Source organism: Melanerpes formicivorus, unplaced genomic scaffold, assembly GCF_026170545.1.
Source record: "Melanerpes formicivorus ecotype bairdi unplaced genomic scaffold, bMelFor1.0.p_v2 SCAF_20, whole genome shotgun sequence".
Lineage (NCBI taxonomy): Eukaryota > Metazoa > Chordata > Aves > Piciformes > Picidae > Melanerpes > Melanerpes formicivorus.
Genome location: NW_027142372.1, coordinates 8,320,091 through 8,341,922, shown reverse-complemented (window position 1 = coordinate 8,341,922; position 21,832 = coordinate 8,320,091). Strand labels below are relative to the sequence as shown.

Genomic DNA, 21,832 nt, shown 5'->3' with positions numbered 1-21,832 from the left:
CAGTGACAGCGTGCCACAGCTGCTCACAGGCCTCGACTTTATTGGGAACCAACTGTAAGCTACAAACCAACAGCTCCACAGAAAGGTTGTGTGAAAGGATTCTGCACGGGTACAGACACAGAGCACCTCCCGTGCGCAGTGCGGGACCAGCTGCCAGCACTCTGCCAGCACTCGATCAGAGGACAGCAAAGGCACTACCTCAAATCCAGAGTCCCCTCACATGCCTAGTGCCCGGTGCACTCTGCAGCACAGCCAATGCCTGCCTGGCTTGCACTGCTCAAACTGTGCTGCCCTTCTGTGAGCAGGACAGACTACCTGCCAAGAATACCAGGACAGCCAGGGAGGACTCCCCAAGTGGGAGCCAAAAAGAACATTAGTCAAACCAGAACCAGGAGAGGGAGATGGCAGTGGTGCCAGCATCCTGCACACCCTCAAAGGGCAATACCATGCCTCCTCATCATATTCCCCACCACAGCCCCCACTAGCCAAAGGTCCTACAATAGGGACTTAACCATCTCCCACCACACAGGCCACAGAGCAGAGTGGCAGTGTGTGGACGCTGCTGCCCTTTCTGCCTAGGTCAGAGGAGAAAGCCCCATCCTGTCTCAGACTTTGCCTCCCTTCCCTGTGGGACGAGCAGAGAGCCAGAAACAGCACCCAGAAGATCAGTACAGCTTTCCTGTACAGCTACCCAGACTGGACAGGGCTATTCCCTGTTCCAGCCTTACAAGATTCCCCATGTCTCACCTCCTGGAGCAACAATGATCAGGAAAGTGGCAGCACTTGGTTTAAGTACAGCAGGAAGAGAGCTCGAAAAGAAGAGCATGTTCATTTGAGGTTAATAGAGGAAACCAGTTTCAAGGGGAGTGTTTTTCAGAGAGAAGCAGCTGTCACAGCTCCTGCCCCACACACTGGGCTTACAGCCCAGTTTTATGTTTTCTTCTTTAGCTCCTCAAATCTCCGAGAAAGATCATCAAAGTCAATGTCTTCAGAGGCAGAAGAGTTGGCGCCAGCAGATGCTGTGGGCAGCGTGTCTGGCACGGATGGCAATTCAGGCAGTACAAAGTTATCAATGGTATTAGGAGCTCCAACTTTTGGTTTAGGAGAAGCTTCTGACTTGGGCCCAGGCCCTGTAATAAGAGATGTATCATTTCACCTCACCATCACCACACTCAGCATGCCAAACAGCCACATGAAGAAAGGTGGCTGTACCAAAAAAGCAGTACATCTGTCTGAGCAAGACCACACAGCCCCAGCTGCACATAGCATCAGTGGACAAAAGCACCACATTTCAAGGGTGCATCCATGGCAGATCTAGACTGTGACCCTATCTCATGGCAGCACCAGACAGTAGGAGATTCTCCTCCGCTACCCATGGCCAGCAAGGGGTGGGCTGAAGCTCCCACATGCCTACACTGTCTGGATTGCATCCCAGGGATTCAAAGTCCCGGTTTTCTCCACTCTGACACCTCCTGGAGACACATGCAGCATTACAAACTGTCACATGGCTGCCAAAACAAAGCATATCACCAGATCCAGTGCAACCATGGCCCTGTATCCTTCTGCAGGCACCACCAACACTCCCCAGAGGATTCCATCAGACAATCTGAAATCCATGCCGGAGCTGGCAAGTGCCTACTTATTCCCAAACCCCCCTCTGGCCCTATCAAGTGCTAGCAATAACAAGTGCATTTAGAACACACAGAGCAGGCTCACACTGCACAGGCAGAACTTTGTTATGATCCAGTCATGTATGCATGAAGCACTTTGTGAGCCTTTAGGCAGGTGGACCAACAAGTAACAACTATCTCTATTAGTCCTGTTCTGTTGTGCACAGCCCCCATACTGACATAAATACAAACCTATCCACCTCCTTAGCACCTGCTTCTTTCATTAGGTTGCTGCAGAACAATATTATTTATTTACAGTGTGCAAAACCATCACTTGGAGCTAACTGGTGCTTTCCCATTTTATTCTGCTTCAGACCAACACCTCATCAGTTGGTCTGATGACTCCAAAGCCAGACTCTAGTTCTTGAGTTTCCCAGTGGAAGACTGGATCTCCCCATTTTGAGAGGACACATTCCAATTCCATGAGACTTCTCTCCAAACTCAAATCCAGCTCCCAAGATGTACCAAGTTCTATACCTCAGGTCCTCTATGGAAAGCTTCCTCCCAGGGACACCAGAATAACCACATCCCCTCTCCACCCTTGCTTCCCACACCTCCCCACATACTCACCCACCACTGGCACAGAGGCATCCTTGTCAGCACTGGGCTCATCGATCTGAAAAAGACTCTGTTATTACAGCTCTCTCTCCTGCCAGGCAGAGGCTCACACCCTGTGGAGGCACTGGGCCACAGCAACCCTGCTCACAGAGCAGGGCACCCCCCACCCCTCCCCAAGAAGGCAGGCAGCCCTGGCATCCAGTACACTCAGAAGAATCTGTCTCTTCTCCCAGGTAAAGGCATCAGTGCTTCAACTTTCCTCCCCCTCCCTGTCAATCCAAGAATCCACTGGCCATATTCTGGACCTGAGTAAACAGAGCACATCTGCTAGCAGGTCTGAAGTACTTATCAAGGGCTTAAGTAGGAGAAGAGTGTTCTCTTCATCACAGCTATGGCCTCCTTTCATAAACAACAGACAGGTCCTTGTGACCAGTAGCAAGGTTTGAGATGAGGCCACCTCAGGTCTGCAGCATGGTCACTTGTGCCAGTTTAGCTCCTCATCATTCCCTGTGGCTACAGGTGGTGACATCTATTCCCACCCACTAACAGCTGCTGCATCTGTGTCTGCATCTCCTGCACTCAGGAGCTGCTGTTCAGCTTGTACAAAGTGCCAGCACATGCTCATGCTTGGCTACACTCATCCCTACTCAGGATACTGAAAACCAAGCAGTACATCACCAAAAGCAAAATAGAAGGAATAATTATGAATGGAAGCAACATAGCCAAGCACAGAAAGAAAAGATTCAAGCCTCTCCTTCATCTTCCCTCAAGACTAAGACATGCCTGAGAAAGGAAAAGTATTTCAATATATGTCATATGGGTGAGCCAAAATTGTCATCCAGGCTAACTATTCATAAGCTCAAAAGCTGTAAGTGAACAGACTGAAGTGATAAACCTGTGCTCACTGCAGAAAACGAGGGCTTGTGGACTCCACTTGCTAACTGTTTATCACCATTTTAACAACATAGTAAAATAAACCTTGGCTTTCCTTTGCAGCCGAAGCACATAGCTGAATGAGGAACTTCTCACAAGTCATACTCCAATGACGACGATGATCCCATCACATGCAGTGGTTCACCACACCCACAACCACCACCAAGCACCACCCTGAAAGCTCCAAAGGTTGATAGCAGTGTGCTTTGTCTCTTCTGTGGCTACCAACACACCCTTTTGAGCTTCCCCCTGCTGCCTTCAGCCTCAGCTCAAGCACTTACAGACTCATATGTTGGAGGAGTTGCTGGAATTGGTGGTGGATGTAGGTTACTAAAAGGCTGGTAGGTCCCCACTGGTAGGCCATTGAAGTTCTCCTGTACAGAGAGATTACAGCCATGCATCAGACTACTCACCTGAGAGAGTGACCATGGGACACAGCATACCTATAGCTGCTGTGAGAGTCAGAGAAAGCAGTAATACAAGATAAATGCAGGCAAGCATGCAATCTGATAAAGTTAGTACTTTAGAAAAAGACTCTCAAGTATTAGGTCAGATATAGTCAGCTGGAGCAACCAGACCCAGCTAACAGGACTGGGGATTATTCTAATGAATAAGCATGACTGAACACTTCACCTTTCAAGTTATCAGAAGTACCAGGACACCAGGGCAATACTCTGCATTAGTCAGACCCCAGCCACCTCCCCACTGCAGTATCACAAAACAGGAGGAAGGAGTTCACTGGCTCACACTAGACTTTGCATTAGCCTTACTCATAACTCAGCAGTGCCTCAAACACCTAGACTTGGCACAAGTCCTCAGCATATTTATGCCTGAGCCATCCAGCAGCTGATGATCCTCAGCCCAGATTTTCTACAAAAACCACTAGAGCATTGTTGGGACCATATTAAGATTGCAAACATTCCATTGTTCTGCCACTCCCCTATCTACACACATATCCTGTAAGTGACTGAACTCAGAGCACAGTGCTCTGTTCACCTCCCACCTTCACCCTTGCAACAAATCATTTCCCAGAGCCACTGGCCTGGAGCTCTTCCCTTGCAGGCCTGAAGGCGGGGCGCCTCCACATTTTTCTGTGCTGCTCCCATTACCCAAAACACCTCACTACTTTGACTGAATCTTGACACACTACCAGCCTAACAACTCCAAAGTGCAGCTCCAACCTCTGGCCAAGAGCCCAGCGGTCAGAGGCTGCCTCAGGAGTTAAGTCTGGCTTCCTCTGTTCCCTGAAGGCAAAGGGGGATGGCTGGAGAACAGGAATAGGAACCTCCACACTCAAGAAGCAACATGAAGCTTCACCTGCAACACTCAATTTCCACCCCAGTCTCACACCAACACAATGGCCTTCTGAGACATCAAGTTGTCAGGTAGGGACACCCCTCAGCTAGCAGGCACAGTCAGTCAGGTAGGGACACCCCTCAGCTAGCAGGCACAGTCAGTCAGGTAGGGACACCCCTCAGCTAGCAGGCACAGTCAGTCAGGTAGGGACACCCCTCAGCTAGCAGGCAGAGTCAGTGGTGCTTTTCAGTTCCACTGAAAAAGGGAACACTCAAAGCAAAGGCACTTACCGGTCCCTTTGCAGGTGGATAAGAAAAGGGTGGATTTGGTGCTGGCATGGGCATAGGCATCATCACTGGCATGGGTACTAGTCCATCATGACCAAGCATCGGGGCTGTAAATCCACCACCTCCTCCTCCTCCAGGGCCACCCTTCTTCACATCATCTGTGAATCCCACATCAATCAGGTCTGCCTCTCCACCTGCAGGGGCTTCAGCCTGGAGTGAAGGGGAAGGATTCTGCTCACCAACAATTCTCTGTTCTGATCACAGCCCTCTGAACTGCATTAGATGCATCTCTGTCACCAGACAAGATGGGACAACACAAGGACATGACACAAAAAGAAGAGGCAGCAGCTACACAGTGACATAACTGGGAATCAGAAAGGGAAACAGACTACAGCCCAACTATGGCTGTGGGAAGGAGCAGGACTTGTACTGTGCCAGGGCTGTCTGGAAGATACCAAAGCATCACTACCACCAAGTTTGCAGCAATGTCACAGCCCTGTTGCTCTGGAAGCCCACACAGCACTAACAGGATGCTTCAGCCACAGGAACACAGAAGGGAGCTCCAGGCTGGCAGGTGCTTCACTCACCATCACCACGGAGTCAGGTTCATAGGGCACATTGTAGTTCTTAGCAATCTCAATGAGGTATCTCTCCACCAGTATCTTGGGTGGTGCCTCCACGCTCAGCTTGTGCATGAGCTGGAACACAGAAGTGCAGAGATTCAGTGGGACGGGGCTGCTTTCCTCCCACACACAGGGACTGCAGCACTCTGCTCCCACGCTCCATTGCAGGCAGGCCCCAGCAGCTCAGCTGGCCCACCCTACTCCACAGTGAGCCACAGGCATCAGCCACGGGCCACAGGAAAAAGGGGCACAAAGCCACAGCAGGCCTGTCTGCTCTGCCAGCTCCACCAGTTCCTTACCCTGTCATTGACTGTCCCAATCTGGTTTGTCCGGCACAGCTTCCCATACTCCTTGCTGTACTTTGCACACAGCTGGTCAGCAACCTGCAGCAGAAGAGAAATTCTGGGAACATGCACACCCTTGCCCTCCCCCATCGCTGCTGTAGCCCCTACAGCTACCCCCTCCCCAGATCACCCTCATTTCTGCCATAGAGACCCCACCTCAGCAGCCTCAGCCAGTACTGATGCTCCAGGGACACCTATAATGGGGGCTGTATCTGCAGAGCTCATAAACACGTCCTCTGCATTAATGACACTAAGTCCTGGACCAAAGCTTCCACCCGCTTCTGGCAGTGCCACCCCCACCCCGCACGTGTAACACCTTTCAAACAACCCTACTCACAATCTTTAACTCAGCCACTTCTGACTGGAGTCGTGGTGCAGCCCAGATCAGTGTAGATACTGCTTCTGCCAGGCCAGAGTCCAGCTCCCTGAGGACAACAGAAGACAATGCTATCTCCACACCAAGCACCTAGACTTTGCTGTCTTCAATCTGCTTAGCCTGAAAGTCCCCATCCTACATGCTGGGCTCCAGAGCCTTCCCTGCTTGGAGAAGAAAAGGTTTCTGGAGGCCTCAGGACACCAAGACAAGCACAGATGTCTTTTTGTACCCCAGACCTGCCCCCAGGAGTACACCTCCCTGATCCCTGGGCCCTCTCCCACAGCACATCCTCTAGAACACAGCTTACTTCATGGACTGAATCAAGCCAAAGCGGGCTAGCAGCAGATCACAGTACAGCTCCAGGATCTCCATGGCCTCCACAAGGTAATCTTCACGGATGATGTGCTCCACACGAATCCTGGCACGCTCATCTTTCCCTGCTGCCAGATAATCTGCAATCTCCTTCCTTGCCTTCTGGGCCAGCTCAGCTATGGTAGATATCACCAAAGCAAATCACTGTGCTGGCAGGGACTGCTGTCTCTGCACCCACCCACAGCCCCCACCATACACAAAGCCATCATGAGCTCCTCTCTCTCCTTTATGGTGCCTTTGCAGTGCAACACACTCAGCCACGGCTTGGGGGAGCCCCTGTGTCTATGTCCTAGCACAACAACTGAGGACAGTGAATGGGCTTTTAGCTGCTACAAACACTCCCACCCCTTCAGTTTTCCTGTAGAGTCGATCAGAATCATGGATCTTATCTGACTCTGAGTACAGAAGGACAGGACAGGACTTTTGGGAAAGACTCCCACAGCCCCCAGGAAATTCCCCACTACACTGAGAGCACAGAAGGCCCAGAAGCCAAAATGGTATGTCAGTCCAGAGAGTTCACAACTGCCACCCCATGCACCCCATAAACTGCACTCTACCCCTTGCCAGGAGACTAGACAGAGGTCACATTCTGGCCAGTTCTGGGTACTCACACACCAGGGCAGGCTGCAAGGCCTGGGTCTAGTAAGGAGGAATATAAGACTGACCCATACTCATGCCATGTAAGTACCATGACTCCAGAAAGACCTCCTCAAGTCTCCTGAGCCCCAAAAGCATCCTGGGTCACACCTGCTCCCTGAAATACTCACTCTTCTTTTTCTCCAGCAGTTTGAGACGATTTATGACGAGGCGCAGGTTGACTCGCAAGCGCTCTGCCTTGAACCCAGAGCCCAACATGATAAATGCTCTGTGGGAAAGAGAAAAAGGTCACTGGAACCAAGAGCTGTTAGTCAGGACACCAGTCACTGTTTTACTTGGGAGGGAACAGGGGGGAAGAAATAGTCTCCAAACAGCCAGGCACAGACCTGCTATTCCTGAGTCTGGTCATTTACAACTGACTGGACCTACAGCACTCACCATTCCCTTTCCCACTTTGTAACTCTGCATCTGCCCAACACCAACTGGGAATAAAAACTTCCCAGATAGTCTCAGATAAGACTGAATCTTAATCCCAGAAAAAATGTAAGATGATCAAAAACTGGGAATACTCCATGAACAGGGTTAGAACACATCCCCTAAAGCTAAGGTCTATTTAATCCAGACAAGTGACATTAGCCACTGATGTGAATGCCAGAATCCAGTGACATTTCAATAAACATTAAACACCTACCAGCAGTGGTCTAGGAAAAGGCAACAGTGCCTCAGCTCAATAAGTTGAGCTTACTGAGACAGTGTTTTGAGATTCCATTTAGCTCTACATTTTTAAGAAGCTCAAGTGACACCCCCCCCATTGCAAACAGCACAGCTCCTGAGGACATGCTCTCATTCACTTACTTCAGAAGGGGTCAAGATGCCATCTGTGACAAATATCACACAGGCAAATCCCCTCTTCTCTCTGTTACTTCATTGACAAAAACTCATCTTTTAAAAAAAAAAAAAGTGAAGGTCATCTGCAGGAACCAAGCCAGCCTCTGTCCTACTAATATGCAAGTTGTAAGCCAGTTGTATAATTAAGGACTGTACAAATGAAGGTTGTTACAGTCCTGTCATTGGAAGGAAAGAGCTGCTGCAATTCCATATTCCCCACACTCTTCCTGCTCACTTGAACACATGTTCTGGTGCTTCTCCAGTCTCCTATAAGCCAGTATAACCCTGGTTCAGTCCTTCAGAAAACTACCCAGGAAAACCTTTTATCACAATATTTGGTTACGCCAAGAACTGTTTATCAAAACCTGCTTTCTGAAGAGCTACCACATTAAATAGAAAGATCTTGGCTTGCACTTGAAGGATAGTCTAGAACAGACACTCGGGCACCTGTTACACAAGTGTTTCACGTAAGTTTTATCATTGCCTACAGCACGCCCAGTTGATTTAGCTGATCTATTCCCACATCCATACAGCTATTTCACTGAGGCACTGAACCAGCCAAGTTCAAAAGACATTGCTACAGAAATACATATGCATAACTCTGACGCCATAATAAGTTTTGCCCTTCTGCAACTGGATCATGCTCCCACAACATCAAAATAGCTTCACAGTGCTGCAAGAAAGTCTCAGTACGAATCTGTAAAAGTACCGATTAAGTAACTACTCTGAACAACAGTAGCCTGCTTTAACAGATCTACTCAAAACACTGCCATGAAGCAGCTTCCAGCTCACCAGACATTCTTCCGCAGCCACCCTGCACTCACTCTAACAAAAAGTCCTGCTGTCCTCACTCCCCGGCTCTCGGCCGCGCTGCTGCAGAAAGCCTGATCAGTCCTCCCGCCCCGTGCCTCGCCCTCCCTGCCGACGAGCTGCTGCCCTGAGCAGCAAAGAGCCTGCGGCCAGGGTGGTGTCCGGCTGCGCAAGTTACCTCAGGGCTCGCCGCGGAGCTGACCAGCGGCCAGGAGACCGCGGGTGAGCTTCATCAGCTCCGCGGCGCCTTGACGAGGCTGAGGGGAAAAGACTTCCCCCGCCCCCAGTGCTGGCGTTCCCAGCACCGAAGTGCCGTAGGAACGTCCCACGGCGCGGGCGGGACAGCCCTGGGCCTGCCCTCAACCCGACAATAGGAGCAAGGCACTCCGCTCACTACCAGCACCTTTATCAGCACCGAGCGCGCCCCGCCGCACCGAGCTCGACCACCACACCACAGACACACTCACCGGCCGCCCTTCCGCGCAGGCTTCAGGTAACCAAAATGGCGGGCCCCGACCGCAACACCTGACTAGCGCGGAGGGATCCACGAGCCCAGCCCCCCCCAGCTCCTTACCTGGCGTACGACTGAGCTGGTGGGGCAGCTACGGCTGAAAAATCGCAGAGATGTCTTTCCGCACAGGCGCGGCGGCGTTCCGGGGAAGAAGCATCAGCGACACGAACGAGGGGAGTGATGCTGAGGAACTAAATAATCCGGCGGAGGGATTTTAATCGCGTCAGTGTAATGTGTTCGACTCATAGACGCCCGCCGGTTCCCGTCCCCGGCGTGGAGGTTCCGGGAGCACGGCGTTCCGCGGAGGTTGCCCCTGCCCCTTGTCGTGAGCCCCGCCTCCACAGGGACAGGACCCGCTCGATTGAAGGCACTGCGCAGAGACGAAGGAAGACGAAGAGGTCTCCCGTTTCCCGAGGGCCAGGCAGCAGCGGTGGCGCCGCCGTGAGAGGGTCGGGCGCCCGTAGCCCTGGTACTGCGGTAGCGGCCGCTTGGAGGCGGAAGGTGGCCTGAGGTGGGGAAGCCCGGAGCCCTCCTCTCTGCGGGGCTCTTCGTTTTTGAACGGATGCATGAGTCCTAAACGCACGTGGTGCTTTTGACAGTAATGGTAAAACCGTGATTTTTCACCTCGCAGGGTAAGACAGACTCCGGAGAGCACGGGGACAGCCGCCTCCCGGCCCGGGCGCCGGGCTCGGCAGCGGTACGAATGAGAGGCTCCGGGAAGCCGGGCGCTGCCGGCCGGGACAGACCCATGGCTGACAGGTGAGATACTCCGAGCAACCTGCAGCCGGGCTCTGCCGGCAGGGCTCTGACAGGCGGCACGGTGCTGCCGTTGCCGGGCCAGGGCTTCCCGGGCCGTGCCGGGGGCTCCCGGGGCCGTGCCTGCGCCCGTGCCCGCGCCGCGCGTTCTGGCGGCGCCGCCATCTTGCCCGTCTGTCTGTCCGGCAGCCCTTTGTCTGTCTGCGGCTCCCCGGCGCCTGCAGCGGGACTGGGTAAGGCGAGCCGGGCCGGGCCCGTCCGCCGGCGGGGCCCCCGCGCTGGTTTCTGCGCCCGCGCGGGGCCGGTCTCTGGCTGTCTGTCCGGACCGACTGTCTGTCCGGACCGGCTGCCGGGCTGCGTCCCACGGTGGTCCGGCGGCATCTCTGGGGCGCGGGCTGGGTTCCTCCTTCCGTTCCGCTGCCAGAGTAGCGGCGTCCGTTTGCCTATGTATCCATCCTCTTTCGGGCTGGATCCCTCCTTCAGCCACCTCCCGTGTGCTGGGACCGCTGGCTGCACCCCTCAGAGGAGGCTGAGGGCATCCCTGTGTCCGTCTGTCGGTGGGAGGCTGAGGGGATCCTTGTGCCCGTCTGTCTGAAGAGGCTCACACGATCCCTGTGTCCTGTTTAGGGGTAAGTGGGCTCAGCTCCTCCTTTTGTCTGTTGGAGCAGGCTGTTGGAACTGATTCCATCCTCCGTCAGTCTGAGGATGAGGAGTTGACAATTCCCCTGCTTGTAAAGTTTGAGGGGGTCAGTGTGTCCCTACCTGTGTGGGACAAAGAGGTGCATCCCCCTGTGTGAGGTGGGGTGTCAGTGGTCCCTCCCTGTGTCCCCACTGCCTGTCCCAGCCCTGCCTGCCCCAGGAGGTTCTGGCAGGAGGGAGGACAAGCAGCACCATTGTTGCCCTCTGCATGTGCCCATCTGTGGGAGTGGTGAGGTCTTTCCCTTCAAAGAACATCTGTCAGCTCAAGACCTGTCCCTGGCTGGCCACACCATCCTGTCATCTGCTGCTGTGTCTGGAGCTGTGACTGTGGGGTGCTTGGTTCCCTTGTCTGCCTGGGCTGGATTATCCAGTGCCTCATGCCAGTCTTCAGTGTGGTCTGGCCTTTTGTTCTATTGGTATCTCTCTGGATAAGGGGGTAGAGTTGAGGCAGGGTTTACACATTTGGTTAGGCTTTTCCCCTGTCAGCTGTGGGAACAGACAGGAGGGAGAAGGTTGTTTGGACTGGGATTGCAGTCATTCTTAAGTGGGGCACTCTGAGCTTTCTTTATACTGGGGACAGAATTGCTTATAAGTTTTCCTGAGAACTGGATGAGACTGCCCATACAGGGTGGTTTGTGAAATGCTTGTGGATTGTTTTGGCTGCGGTAATACAGGATGTGCCCTGTAGACAAAAGGGTGAAAAGTGATCAGTGACAGCCAGCTGCCTTTGGCCAGAGGCACTGTGGGTACCAGTGGTGTGTGTGACAGACTCTTCTCTTCTCAGGTGAGCCCTCTGCTGAGGGGACCAACGCTGCCTCCGGGTCAGGGAAACATGTCCCGTCGGAAACAGACCACTCCTAACAAAGTTCACTGTGAGTATTCCGTTACGCAGTATCACAGAGTCCTTGCCCTGGCTGGATTGTTGTGGAGTGAGATGGGGAGGAGGGAAATGATGAAAAGGTGTAGTCTGTGGGGGAATGGTGGTTGTTCACATTTCGTCTTAGGGACTGTAAGTAGAGAAACTGAGCTCTGTGCCTCAGGGTAGCTGGCTGTGTCCTGACATGACAGGACAGGGATAGGCTTGACCAAACGACTAACACCATAAAGGTAGGTGTGTATGTGCAGGATCTGTAGCTGCACATTGCATTCACACTGTCACAAGTGCAAGTTAGTACACTAAGAAATGTGACTTTGGGGCTCTGGCCTGTTTTGGATAGCAAAAGAAATTCTAGGCAATGTGGTTTGTGTGTGCGGCTAAAAGCCAGGAAGTCCTGGGTTCCAGTCTTTGCCCTACCACAGACTCAACTAACTGGTCTTGGGCATGTAACTGAGGCTCAGTGTACTTCAGTTTCCTACCAGATAATGTAAAGAAAGCCATTTGCACTTTCCTTGCAGGGAGTAGGCAGTGGCTGAGTCATGTACTGGACAGATAAATGCAGTCTGTCAGATCATTCTTGAGCTGAGCTGACAGGACAGACCTCTGTTTCTCCAGCGTTGTCAAGACCCTGGCACTTGATGGCGAAAAGGCTGAAGGTGCTGTACATCAGCACGTCGTGCGGTCAGGCTACAGCAAGGTGTTAGTGGAGTTGGGATATGTGTGGACATTTGGCTGCAAAGGGAAAACTGCACATGCACGGCTTCTGTCTGACTGATTGTAGCAGAGGGAAGTTGGGGGACTGAAGGTCTGTCCTTGTTCATACCCAGCTCTGTGGCTGGAATTTGGGCTGAAAGGAGGAAAACAAATTTCTGTTTCTGTAGACATGTGAAAGCAAGGCTGATGAGAGGGCCTTGGTATTGCTAAAGTGCTGTAGCTGTCAGAGTATGAGATAGAGAACTGAATGCTGCAGCCCTAATGCTGCCTCCCTTTGTTGATGCTGCTGGCTTGCATGTCTCTCTCTTCCTGTGCTGCCTCTTGTATGGGTACAGCAACAGGAACCTATGCATGCTGTTCCCTGTACTGGGGGAAAATACACTGTGATACAGCCTAACACTCTGCACACTCACTGAGTGTACTGGCAAGAATTGCCTCTGTCTGGCACTTGAAAGCCCCATAGGCTGCTGGAGCTAGGCATGGGAGAGCTGACAAAGCTTTCCTTGGTCACCAGTGTGGCTTTTCGCATCTGCACTGACTTGTGCTCTCCAATTCCTGCTTCCGGGTGCTGGGTTCAGCAGTGGCAGAGTATAGCTTTGATTCGCCTGATGGTACACCAAGGACTTTGGAGCTGTCTTTCTCAGACAAACCTGGAATGTCCTGTGTTTTGTCCTATGATGCTAGTAACACATCTTGTGTCTTCATGCATTTGCTGTTGAGAGTGCTCAGATACTACTGCTGCTGTTCAGACCAGACTTAGATTAAGGCACACACTCAGGCTCTCCTCTCCCCTGGTGTAGTCATGGTCTCTTGTGTATGAAAACCTGGGAGTTCCACAGCTCTAAGGATGCAGGTAGCGTGTCTGTGCTGCTTAGGTCAACTGTTTTCTGCACTCCACTGCTAAGGGTTATGATCTTCAGAAGCTTGTGCTGTTTTACACAAAACTCTATGTACTCAGCTGTGCGCTGCTTTCTCAGTGAACATTCCTGGGGCTTATCTGCAACACAAGTGATTATATCTCCAGTTTTGGTCTCAGGGGAAGCTATCTGACAAACATGCTACTAGTGGGCATGAGGTTGAGGTTATGACATCTGGTGTGTCATAGAGAGGAATTCTGCGACCTATTCACCTCCTTTACACGCAGTACACTGCTACACAGCAACTATTCAACGGGAGCCATCAAGAGCTTGCAAGCAGCACCGCAAGAAAATAAAGGGACCAAAAGACAGAAGAAACATGTCAATGGCAACGTCTCCACACCTTGGGATGGAAAATCTTGTCTGTCTTATGATGAACACCACCAAATCATTGGGACTTCTCTGTCTATCTAGCCTGCTGTGTATCTGGAGGGCCCAGAAATGCCATGCAGTGCACTGACGAGGATAATCGAAGAGAGAATCAGCTCCAAGAACTGGGTGAGCCAGCCAAATGAGGAGTCAGGCTGAAACATAGCAGACATATTATTGAGACTTCTTCACAGGGACTGGAGTGGTTGGGAGGAGAGGAATAAATGGGACAGCAGGTATGCAGCTTTTAATGGAGTTGTCTGCAGCTGGGGTCTGATTTGGCAGGCCGTGGGGCTGGGGAAGTGCTTTCTGGATTTGCATAAATACCACTCTGAATATCTAACTGGACAAGTTTGGGGGAGGATGGTGCCAACTTCTTCTTTGCATGGCCACTCCATGTTATCTTCTTTCTTGGACTGACTAGGGCAAGTGACAACTGTAGGTCTCCTCTCCCTTGGTTGCGTGGAGCCACCTCTTTCCAGGGTTACTTTCCAGGCTTGGCATGGCCTTGTTTAACCTTGCTCTTGCAACTACATTTGCTGTCCTCACTTAGCACAGAAGCACTTTGTTTGGCATGCAGAGCGACTGGCTGGGAAGTGGTGTGGTTACAGGTCAAAACAGTTCTAAGTGGAAGCTGATGCATAAGGAAATTCAAAATAATACAGAAAAGATGACAAAAATTGCAATTATCACCAAAGTCTCATTGTACCTGATGGCCAGTCCTTCTACTGTTTTAACTGTAGTCAATTCCCCTTTGGCAGGGCTGCAGCATGATTGGCTTTTAATTTAATTTTGTTTTGCCACATGGTTCATAAAAAAACTCTTGGACCTGACAAAGCAGAGACACTGGAATGTACTTATTTCATTGCCAGCTCTCCACTGAACAGAGAAATACACTGCAGTCTCGTTCTTCCTGTGGAGACACCTTAATTGGTTCAATTTGGTCTTTATTCTCTCCCAGAGTCTAAACAATAAATGTCTAAAATCTCCAGGCAGGTCATCAGATCTCACACTCAAGCCCACCTGTTGCTGCTCTGTCACCTCATCAGTTGTGGGCTGCTCTCGTGCTTGCAAAAATCTGCAGGTGTTGGCACGTGCTTCCATTTTTTCCTCTCCCTGCTACCCCATGAGCTGCTTTACTTTCTATTGCTTGTACCCTTTGCAAGTGGTGCTTATTTTAGGACTCTTGAGAACAGCTTTTGTTAGTCAAACTCCTACTTCTAGCTCTCTTTGTCTTAGTCCCAACATCCCATTAATCCTCTTTCCTTCCTGACACACACACACACTCTCAGCTCTTTGGTGTTCCTTGAATTCTGCCATCTCTGGTATTCCCAGTTTGAAGAGAAAGTGTCTTGTAAGAATTAGCACCCAGCATTCAAACCCAGCAGAAATATTACTTGCATCAAAATTCTTGGTTCTTAAAGGGCTGTGTGGGCTGCTGTTGTTAACTCTTTCAATTGTGTTGTTTTTCATTTCAGTAACCACTACAGCAGTGTGGACAACCCAGAATAGCGATGGGGCAGGTGGACTAGATCCACAGTGGTGGAAAGACTTGCAGATTTCAGGTCCAGGAAAGGAACACAGAGAAGACCCTACAGGAACAGGGACTTTAAATTGATGTACAAGGAGGGAAAACAGTGGCTGATCTCTGGGAGACCTTTCTGTTTAGGAAGGAAGACAGGGGAATGACGCAGTTTCTTTTGACCTCGCTGTGTGGATTTTGGGGTGGGGGTTGTTTGTTTGTGTGTTTATTTTCCAGAACATCTGAGAGTTATCCTGCATTCATACAGTTCAAGAAGGGAAGGGCTCAGGAAAAAAATAATTTCTGGCTACCAACTTGCTGCACCACCAGATCCTAGCAGTCATAACTGCCTGTTGCTCAGTACCACAGGGTTGCCCCCCACCTCCACAGCTGCTCACCTGGCATCCCACTCATTTACAAGATTATGGAGAGGAGAATTGGAGTGCAAAGCAGAGGCATTTGTACAATCTTTCTCTGTCGGGCGTCTCTAGCTGTTTGTAAAGCAAATACAGTGACTTGTTTTGGTCAGCCTGCAGCCCTTTTGTATTTAATAAAAAAACTTCTGGAGAAGAGTCTGTGGATTCACTACTGAGTTTAAGCTCCTTTACCAAATAGCCGCGATCCTAAAGCTGCTCCCTGTCTTACTCCATTTCCAAACAAATGGAAGTGTATTCAAAGGGGGTGGGAGTGTTAAGTGTCTGCATGTGAGCAAGTGTGAGCAGAAACAATGAAAATATAACCCTAACCCTGTGCCTGTCAAATGTTAGAGCTCTAAAGCTTCATCAAAGTAGGCCTGAGTCCATCAGTAGATGAACAGGAGGATACTCTTCCCTAAGTTCTTCTGGAGGCAGTATTAGTTTAATACATGAAGAAATTCTGCATAAGCTAAAAATGGCTTTTTTAAAAGTTTGTCCTTCCCCATCCTATGATGCCTATTTAGGTCCAGGCTAGTGGAGAATGCACAAGGTGTCATCTGCTAACAGCACCGGTTTGTTAACAGTTTGCATTTCTGGCTGGCAAGCTGACAGTTCTCTGCCCTGCACTGAATCAATGCTGACTTGGTTCTGGGTGTGCCATGTGGGAAGGCTGCTGGCAGACACAATGGTTTTCTTGGTGGTTGTGAGTGATGCTCTTGTTACTCACAGGAGTTCCCTCCTCAGTCACCCCTTGTAAAGGTCACAGCTTTTATAATCCTCCAAACTGTCTGCATAGTCTGTGTGCCTGAGCCCCAAGGAACCCAGTGGCCACTAGACCCCAGGCTGCTGCTCAGTGGAAATGCAAGGGGAAAGGTGGAAGAAAACAAACACCTCGCTGCTTACACTGGCAGCTGCTGTGGTGTTTGGGAGTCCAGTTTGCTACCCTATCACAGGTAGCACATCTCCCACCACAGTTTTACATCTGTCCTCTGTCTTGCAGGTTTCCTCACTACAGCACACTTTGTCTTACAGTACTTTTTGGCCTCTGGGCTCTTATCCTGGTGGTTTATGGACATCTGCTTCTTGGAGAGGCACTGTCTGCTGCTCATACCATCTCTATCTCAGTCCCACCAATGTGGGGTTGTGATCCAGACATAAAAGTAGCACTCCAGGTTACAAAAAACATTCAGTACTGGAATGGCCTCTGATGGGGGTACATATGTCACAGCAGTCATGGCAGCACCTGCTTCTTCCAGTGACAAATAGACTTGGGGTGCTCCTCAGCACCTCTGCAGCCCCCATGGATGGTGTTCTGAAGCCTTCATTACAGAAATCTTTCTCACATTTCTGAAACAGAATAAATGCCTTCAAATGCTTTTGGAAACCTCCATGGGGATGTTGGGAACTAAAACTCTTCTCCCACAGTCTCGGTGAAACTTCTGAAAGTCTTTGAAATCTTCCATAAATTACTGCTTTATATGGCACTGCTGGAAGTTGCGAGGTAAGCACCAGGAAGGCAGTGTGAGTATGAACATGGGGCAAAGCTGGCTAAATTGTGCATCATATGGGAATGTACCTGTCCTAGTAACAGGACTGGTGTTCTCTCAAGGGTCAAGGATTCCATTGCCTGGTGATCCTGATGTGGCCTGCCGTAAATTTTCCTCTGAAGGCCAGGTTTTGGCTTTTGCTTTATGTGAAAAAAATGCACTGCGTCTTCCTTAGCATTTTTGCATTCATGCTTTGAGTGGTTCTTGAGAGCTTAGAAATCAGTTGATAGATTTAATCCAAAAGCTAGCCCACTGGGAACTTCAGCACCTTGAAGTTTATCCCAGTTATCCACTGGGAGGTAAATCACAAGAACATCTGGAACAAAGCAATTTATTTTTGTTTTTAATATGAAAATGAATGGTTGCCTTATTTTTGGAACCAAAAGTTCTCCTTAGCAGTGATTGCTGTAAGAAGGGTTCTTTCAGAGAAGCACAAATAATTGCTTCTTTTGGAATGTGTTTCCATCTCCTGCTGAGCTGAGGTACTAGTGATCAGTGTCTTTCAACACAACAGACTGTAAGCTATTCTAAATAAGCATCCATCTTTCTGAGTTCATTCCTTTAGCTTTCTGTTTGGAGCATATGAAGTGTTACTGAGATTTATTTTAGCCAGAGCCACCCCTGGACAAGGCAAGGTAGCGAAACAAGTTACCCACCATACAAACAGAACACCAGCTCCTGCACAATCACCTTCTTGAAGGGCAGCTTGTCCTCAGTCCTCCTGGGACAGAGGATGCCGAGGACAGTCCCTGGTTTGAGTATCCCTGTGGAGCACAGATGAGGTGCCAGGACCCTTGGGGAGGTACTATTTTTGTGCAAGTTGCCTGTCAGGGCAGGGAACAGGACAATGATTTAGCAGCACCATAGAGCACTATGGCTGAGCTGGGATACAGCCATAATCCCTGAGTGGCTTCCCCCACCTAGAGCTGAGCTATAGCTCTGCTGGTAGATAGCTTGGGAGCAGAGAAAGCCAGCTGGCTACATATGGCAGATAAATGGGATCTCACAGGGGTTTTTTTGTGGCTGGAGTGGCATGCAAAGAGTATGCAGAAAGCAGTCTGATGCTGTGTATTTCCACTGGCAAGACTGTTCTACGCACAGGGACTGGGCTAACATCATCAGATGCAAGAGGCTGGTGTTGCAGGGTAGGCAAGCAGAGAGGTAACTTAAGTGCATTCTGAGAAGTGACTTCAGAGGTTCTGCACAGTGCAGGTGAGCAGCCCCACACCTGTTGTGGGTTTGGCAAGTCATGGTGGTGAAAGCAATGGAATGGCACCAGTCTGACTCTTTGTCCTTGTGGCTGCCAGGGGAGCAAGTCTTTGCAGGGCTGGAGGAACAAGCCCGCCAAGCCATGATGAAGAACAACTTTTCTGGAGCTCTTGGGGACCAAAGGCCAGCCATTCATCCACTGCAAGACCCTGACTCCAGCAGCAGTGAGTTCTGCCCCTTCCAATAATGGCAAGGTAGTGAACTGGGGAGACCCTGGCAAGGGGTGAGACTAAGTGATGCATGACTTGTGGGGGTATTCTGAGGGCCATCTTACCCATCTCCTCCTCTGGGTTAGCTCTTGGCTCCCGTGCAGGACTTTGTCAGCAAACAGCAAAATTAGGGCTGCTCCTTAAGGGAAGGCAAGCCTGCAGCCAGGGACCACCACAACACAGACTGGGTAATGACCTCACCACCAGGATGCAGTCCCAGCTTACCAGAGCAGGCTGGCAACAGCAGCAAGTCCAGCCAATGGTCTAGTGGTTGTCAAGCAAGGCAGGGTAACAGCCCAGGCCCAAAGATTCTGCAGCCTGAGTTTAAATGGAGCCCGTGGTTACAGGGGTTGGGTAGAGAGCCCAAGTGATGCCAGCCATGACAACTAGGGTCTATGAGTGCCTTCAGGGTCCTGACACTTGGGAATAACTGTTCTGCATGTTCCAGGTAGCAGTGATGAGGAGGAAACCACCCAGGATGAAGTTTCTTCCCATACGTCTGAAGAGGATGGCTCAATGGTGAAAGTGAAGAAAGAACTGGAGAATGCAGAACAACCAGTGGCTGGAACCCCAGTGATGAGGGAAAATGAGGCAAGTGTGTACCAGCTCTATCTTAGCCTACCAGGGAGAGAGAAGGGTAATGTCAACAACCTCCTCTCCCCATCATGGTTGCTTACCTTTTTCTACCTCCCACCTCCTCCAAAGAACATCTCCCAGCAGGCAGATAGGGTATGAAGGGTCCTTGGGCTGCCAGGAAGATAGCAGGCACCAGCTGCCATTGTCCTGGATGGCCAAGATGATTGTACAGTGTGTCCCCTTCCTTCAATTCTGGTGCCTTTTTTTGACTGCCCCTTCCCTTCTGTTGCAGAGCAGCCTTGCCTGCTAGAACCACTGCACTAGCAAGAGCTTGGGTGCAAGCAGAGGCTAGGAGGCCTGTGGCTGTTCTCCCTGAGGTAGCCAGAGGTTTGCTCAGAGGCTACATGAAGGAATTTTCAGACTGCAAGGAACCAGCAGGACTGGGCATGCAGCATTTTATTTGGTCAAGGCCTGCCTGCAGGGTTGACTATATGCAAGGGCAGGCAGGGTTGCTATGTGCAGGGTCTATGTGCCTTTACACCAAAGTAGCTTTTCCTCCCTGTAGGTGCCTGAGAGTTTGAATGCTGACCCTCTGTTGGGGCTCTCCCAGTGCCCTCTCTGCCAGCTGGAGTGTGGAAGCAGAGAGCAGCTCATTGCTCATGTATATCAGGTAAGAGATGGTCTGAACAGTGGGAAATCTCTAGTTTTATGTCCCAAATGCAGAAACAACTCAAAGGACAGGGTAGCTTTGTTCTGGTCTTTGGAGTCACAGAACTGAGCTTCTAGCTAGGATGTGACTGAAGCTTACAGCAGTAAGCTGAGGGTGTCTTGGGGAAAGAATCAGCAAAGCACCAGTCTGAAAATCTGGAAAACAAAACTCTATCCTTAGGCAGACTCAGCAAGGAATTGCAGGCTGAGTCCAAGCAGTTCCTTGAGATTAAACATGAAAGCAATTTTTACATCATTCAGTGAGATAAGCCTTCCTCCTAATCACTCAGTTATTTATTTTGTACAGTGGTGAAGTGTTCTCATTCCAAGAGGCTCAACTAGATGGTTTGCTGTGTCTGCTGAGCTTGCCTTGGACTGGGCAGGGAGCTGGGCAGTTTGTAGCTAACACCACAGTGGTTGTTTTACAGCACACAGCAGCTGTGGTGAGTGCCAAGAGCTACATGTGTCCTGTGTGCGGCAGAGCCCTCAGCTCACCAGGATCCCTTGGGCGACATCTTCTGATCCACTCAGAGGACCAGCTGTCAAACTGTGCAGTGTGTGGAGCACGCTTCACCAGCCATGTCACATTCAACAGGTCAGGGTCACCCTGGCTGGTGAGTGGGCTTGGGTACCCACATGAAAGATGAAGTTGGGTTGCCTTAAATGACACCAAAGGCATGGCTCTGGACCCACTAAGGCCTGTAGGAGAGTTATGAACACCCCCGGTGAGATTCCCTTGATCCCTTTCTGCCTGCAGTAGTGCATCACCTGTGAAGATCTCCAGGGGCTGTGCTGTTAAAAGAGCATTCCTTAGCACTGTAGAGAGCTAGAACAGTGCAGAGAGTGCTGGGGTCTCCAGTCACTGGAGAACAATCAGATGGTTCCCTTATCCAGCAGTCCTTTAGCGTACTGCCCAGGTGGGTTCAGCATTCCCAGAGCAGGACTACAGGCAGAAATTGTGGCCTGCCTGGTGGAAGATCATCCAGTGACTGGTGTAATAGGGCTGAAAGAAGAAATCCAGAGATGATGACGAGGAGCAGCTTGCTGGGTAATTCCTGCTCTTTGTTCTTCCAGCCCTGATACTGCTCTGGGCTATCCTGATTCCTACCCCCAGATATGATGTTGCTTCATTTCAGACATTCAGATGTGTGAGCAGGAATGGTTAGCAGAGGCCTCTGTCATGAGCTGTAGTAGGGGTTCTGTTCATTGCAGCTCCCTGGGTAGTCTGAGATGGGGACTCTGCTGTCCCACCAGGTCTCCGACTGTTCTCTCTTCTTTTCAGTGAGAAGCTGCCAGAGGTGCTCAGTGCAGATCGCCTGCCAGCACCACAGAGCGAGGGTTCCTCCAGTGTTGAGGGGAAAGACATTGCCTTCCACCCGCCCGTGTACCCTGCGGGCATCCTCCTAGTGTGCAACAACTGTGCCGCATATCGTAAGCTGCTGGAGGCACAGGCGCCTGGCATGCGAAAGTGGGCGCTGCGCCGGCAGAACGAGCCCTTGGAGGTGCGGCTGCAGCGCCTGGAGCGGGAGCGCACGGCCAAGAAGAGCCGGCGGGACAATGAGACCCCTGAGGAGCGGGAAGTCCGGCGCATGCGGGATCGAGAAGCCAAGCGCCTGCAGCGCATGCAGGAGACAGACGAGCAGCGGGCGCGGCGCCTGCAGAGAGACCGTGAGGCCATGAGGCTGAAACGCGCGAACGAGACCCCAGAGAAGCGGCAGGCCCGGCTCATCCGGGAGCGTGAGGCCAAGAGGCTCAAGCGGCGCCTGGAGAAAATGGACATGATGCTACGGGCGCAGTTTGGCCAGGACCCCTCTGCCATGGCTGCCTTGGCAGCTGAAATGAACTTTTTCCAGCTGCCAGTGAGCAACGTGGAGCTGGAGAGCCAGCTGCTGGGCAAAATGACGTTTGAGGAGCAGAGCAACACCACGCTGCATTAAGCTGCAGCCAAGGACTGTGCCACCACTGCTGCACCTGCTGTGGGTACTCTA

At 51.1% G+C, this 21,832-nt stretch overlaps 2 protein-coding genes across 12 annotated transcripts; one reads left to right on the top strand and one right to left on the bottom strand.

The window, feature by feature from the left end:
- Nucleotides 1-20: 20 nt before the first annotated feature.
- Nucleotides 21-9,421, bottom strand: IST1 (IST1 factor associated with ESCRT-III). 3 transcript variants are annotated; one of them, XM_068150684.1, is made up of 10 exons: nucleotides 9,329-9,421; nucleotides 7,227-7,324; nucleotides 6,395-6,575; nucleotides 6,049-6,136; nucleotides 5,667-5,750; nucleotides 5,332-5,442; nucleotides 4,748-4,954; nucleotides 3,443-3,535; nucleotides 2,241-2,286; nucleotides 21-1,130 (listed from the first exon to the last, which is right to left on the bottom strand). In XM_068150684.1, the coding sequence occupies exons 2-10, from the start codon at nucleotides 7,312-7,314 to the stop codon at nucleotides 931-933; spliced, it is 1,098 nt and encodes a 365-aa protein (XP_068006785.1). In that variant the 5' UTR covers nucleotides 7,315-7,324; nucleotides 9,329-9,421; the 3' UTR covers nucleotides 21-930. The 3 variants fall into 3 exon arrangements, with proteins under 3 accessions (XP_068006785.1, XP_068006783.1, XP_068006784.1); XM_068150682.1 differs by lacking the exon at nucleotides 9,329-9,421 and adding an exon at nucleotides 9,222-9,265; XM_068150683.1 differs by lacking the exon at nucleotides 9,329-9,421 and adding an exon at nucleotides 7,912-7,933.
- Nucleotides 9,422-9,509: 88 nt separating this feature from the next.
- On the top strand, nucleotides 9,510-21,781 carry ZNF821 (zinc finger protein 821). Of its 9 annotated transcripts, none has more exons than XM_068150677.1 (8): nucleotides 9,510-9,776; nucleotides 9,897-10,024; nucleotides 11,505-11,592; nucleotides 18,390-18,515; nucleotides 19,009-19,151; nucleotides 19,702-19,806; nucleotides 20,273-20,439; nucleotides 21,127-21,781. In XM_068150677.1, exons 3-8 carry the CDS (start codon nucleotides 11,553-11,555, stop codon nucleotides 21,779-21,781), a joined length of 1,236 nt encoding a protein of 411 aa, XP_068006778.1. In that variant the 5' UTR covers nucleotides 9,510-9,776; nucleotides 9,897-10,024; nucleotides 11,505-11,552. The 9 variants fall into 9 exon arrangements, with proteins under 9 accessions (XP_068006778.1, XP_068006779.1, XP_068006781.1 ...); XM_068150680.1 differs by lacking the exons at nucleotides 9,510-9,776; nucleotides 9,897-10,024 and adding exons at nucleotides 13,456-13,726; nucleotides 15,076-17,036 and having other exon boundaries at nucleotides 11,503-11,592; XM_068150678.1 differs by lacking the exons at nucleotides 9,510-9,776; nucleotides 9,897-10,024 and adding an exon at nucleotides 10,113-10,650.
- The last annotated feature ends 51 nt before the right edge of the window (nucleotides 21,782-21,832 follow it).

Bases quoted from the DNA above. Each gene is read 5' to 3' on its own strand.
- IST1 (XM_068150684.1), bottom strand. From the start codon at position 7,314: ATGTTGGGCTCTGGGTTCAAGGCAGAGCGCTTGCGAGTCAACCTGCGC. The intron at 6,576-7,226 runs GTGAGTATTTCA...TATCTACCATAG, and splicing joins ACTGCTGGAGAAAAAGAAGA to CTGAGCTGGCCCAGAAGGCA. The intron at 2,287-3,442 runs GTAAGTGCTTGA...AGTCTTTTTCAG, and splicing joins CTCCTCCAACATATGAGTCT to ATCGATGAGCCCAGTGCTGA.
- ZNF821 (XM_068150676.1), top strand. From the start codon at position 18,332: ATGGTGGTGAAAGCAATGGAATGGCACCAGTCTGACTCTTTGTCCTTG. The intron at 19,807-20,272 runs GTAAGAGATGGT...GTTGTTTTACAG, and splicing joins TCATTGCTCATGTATATCAG to CACACAGCAGCTGTGGTGAG. The intron at 20,440-21,126 runs GTCAGGGTCACC...TCTTCTTTTCAG, and splicing joins AGCCATGTCACATTCAACAG to TGAGAAGCTGCCAGAGGTGC.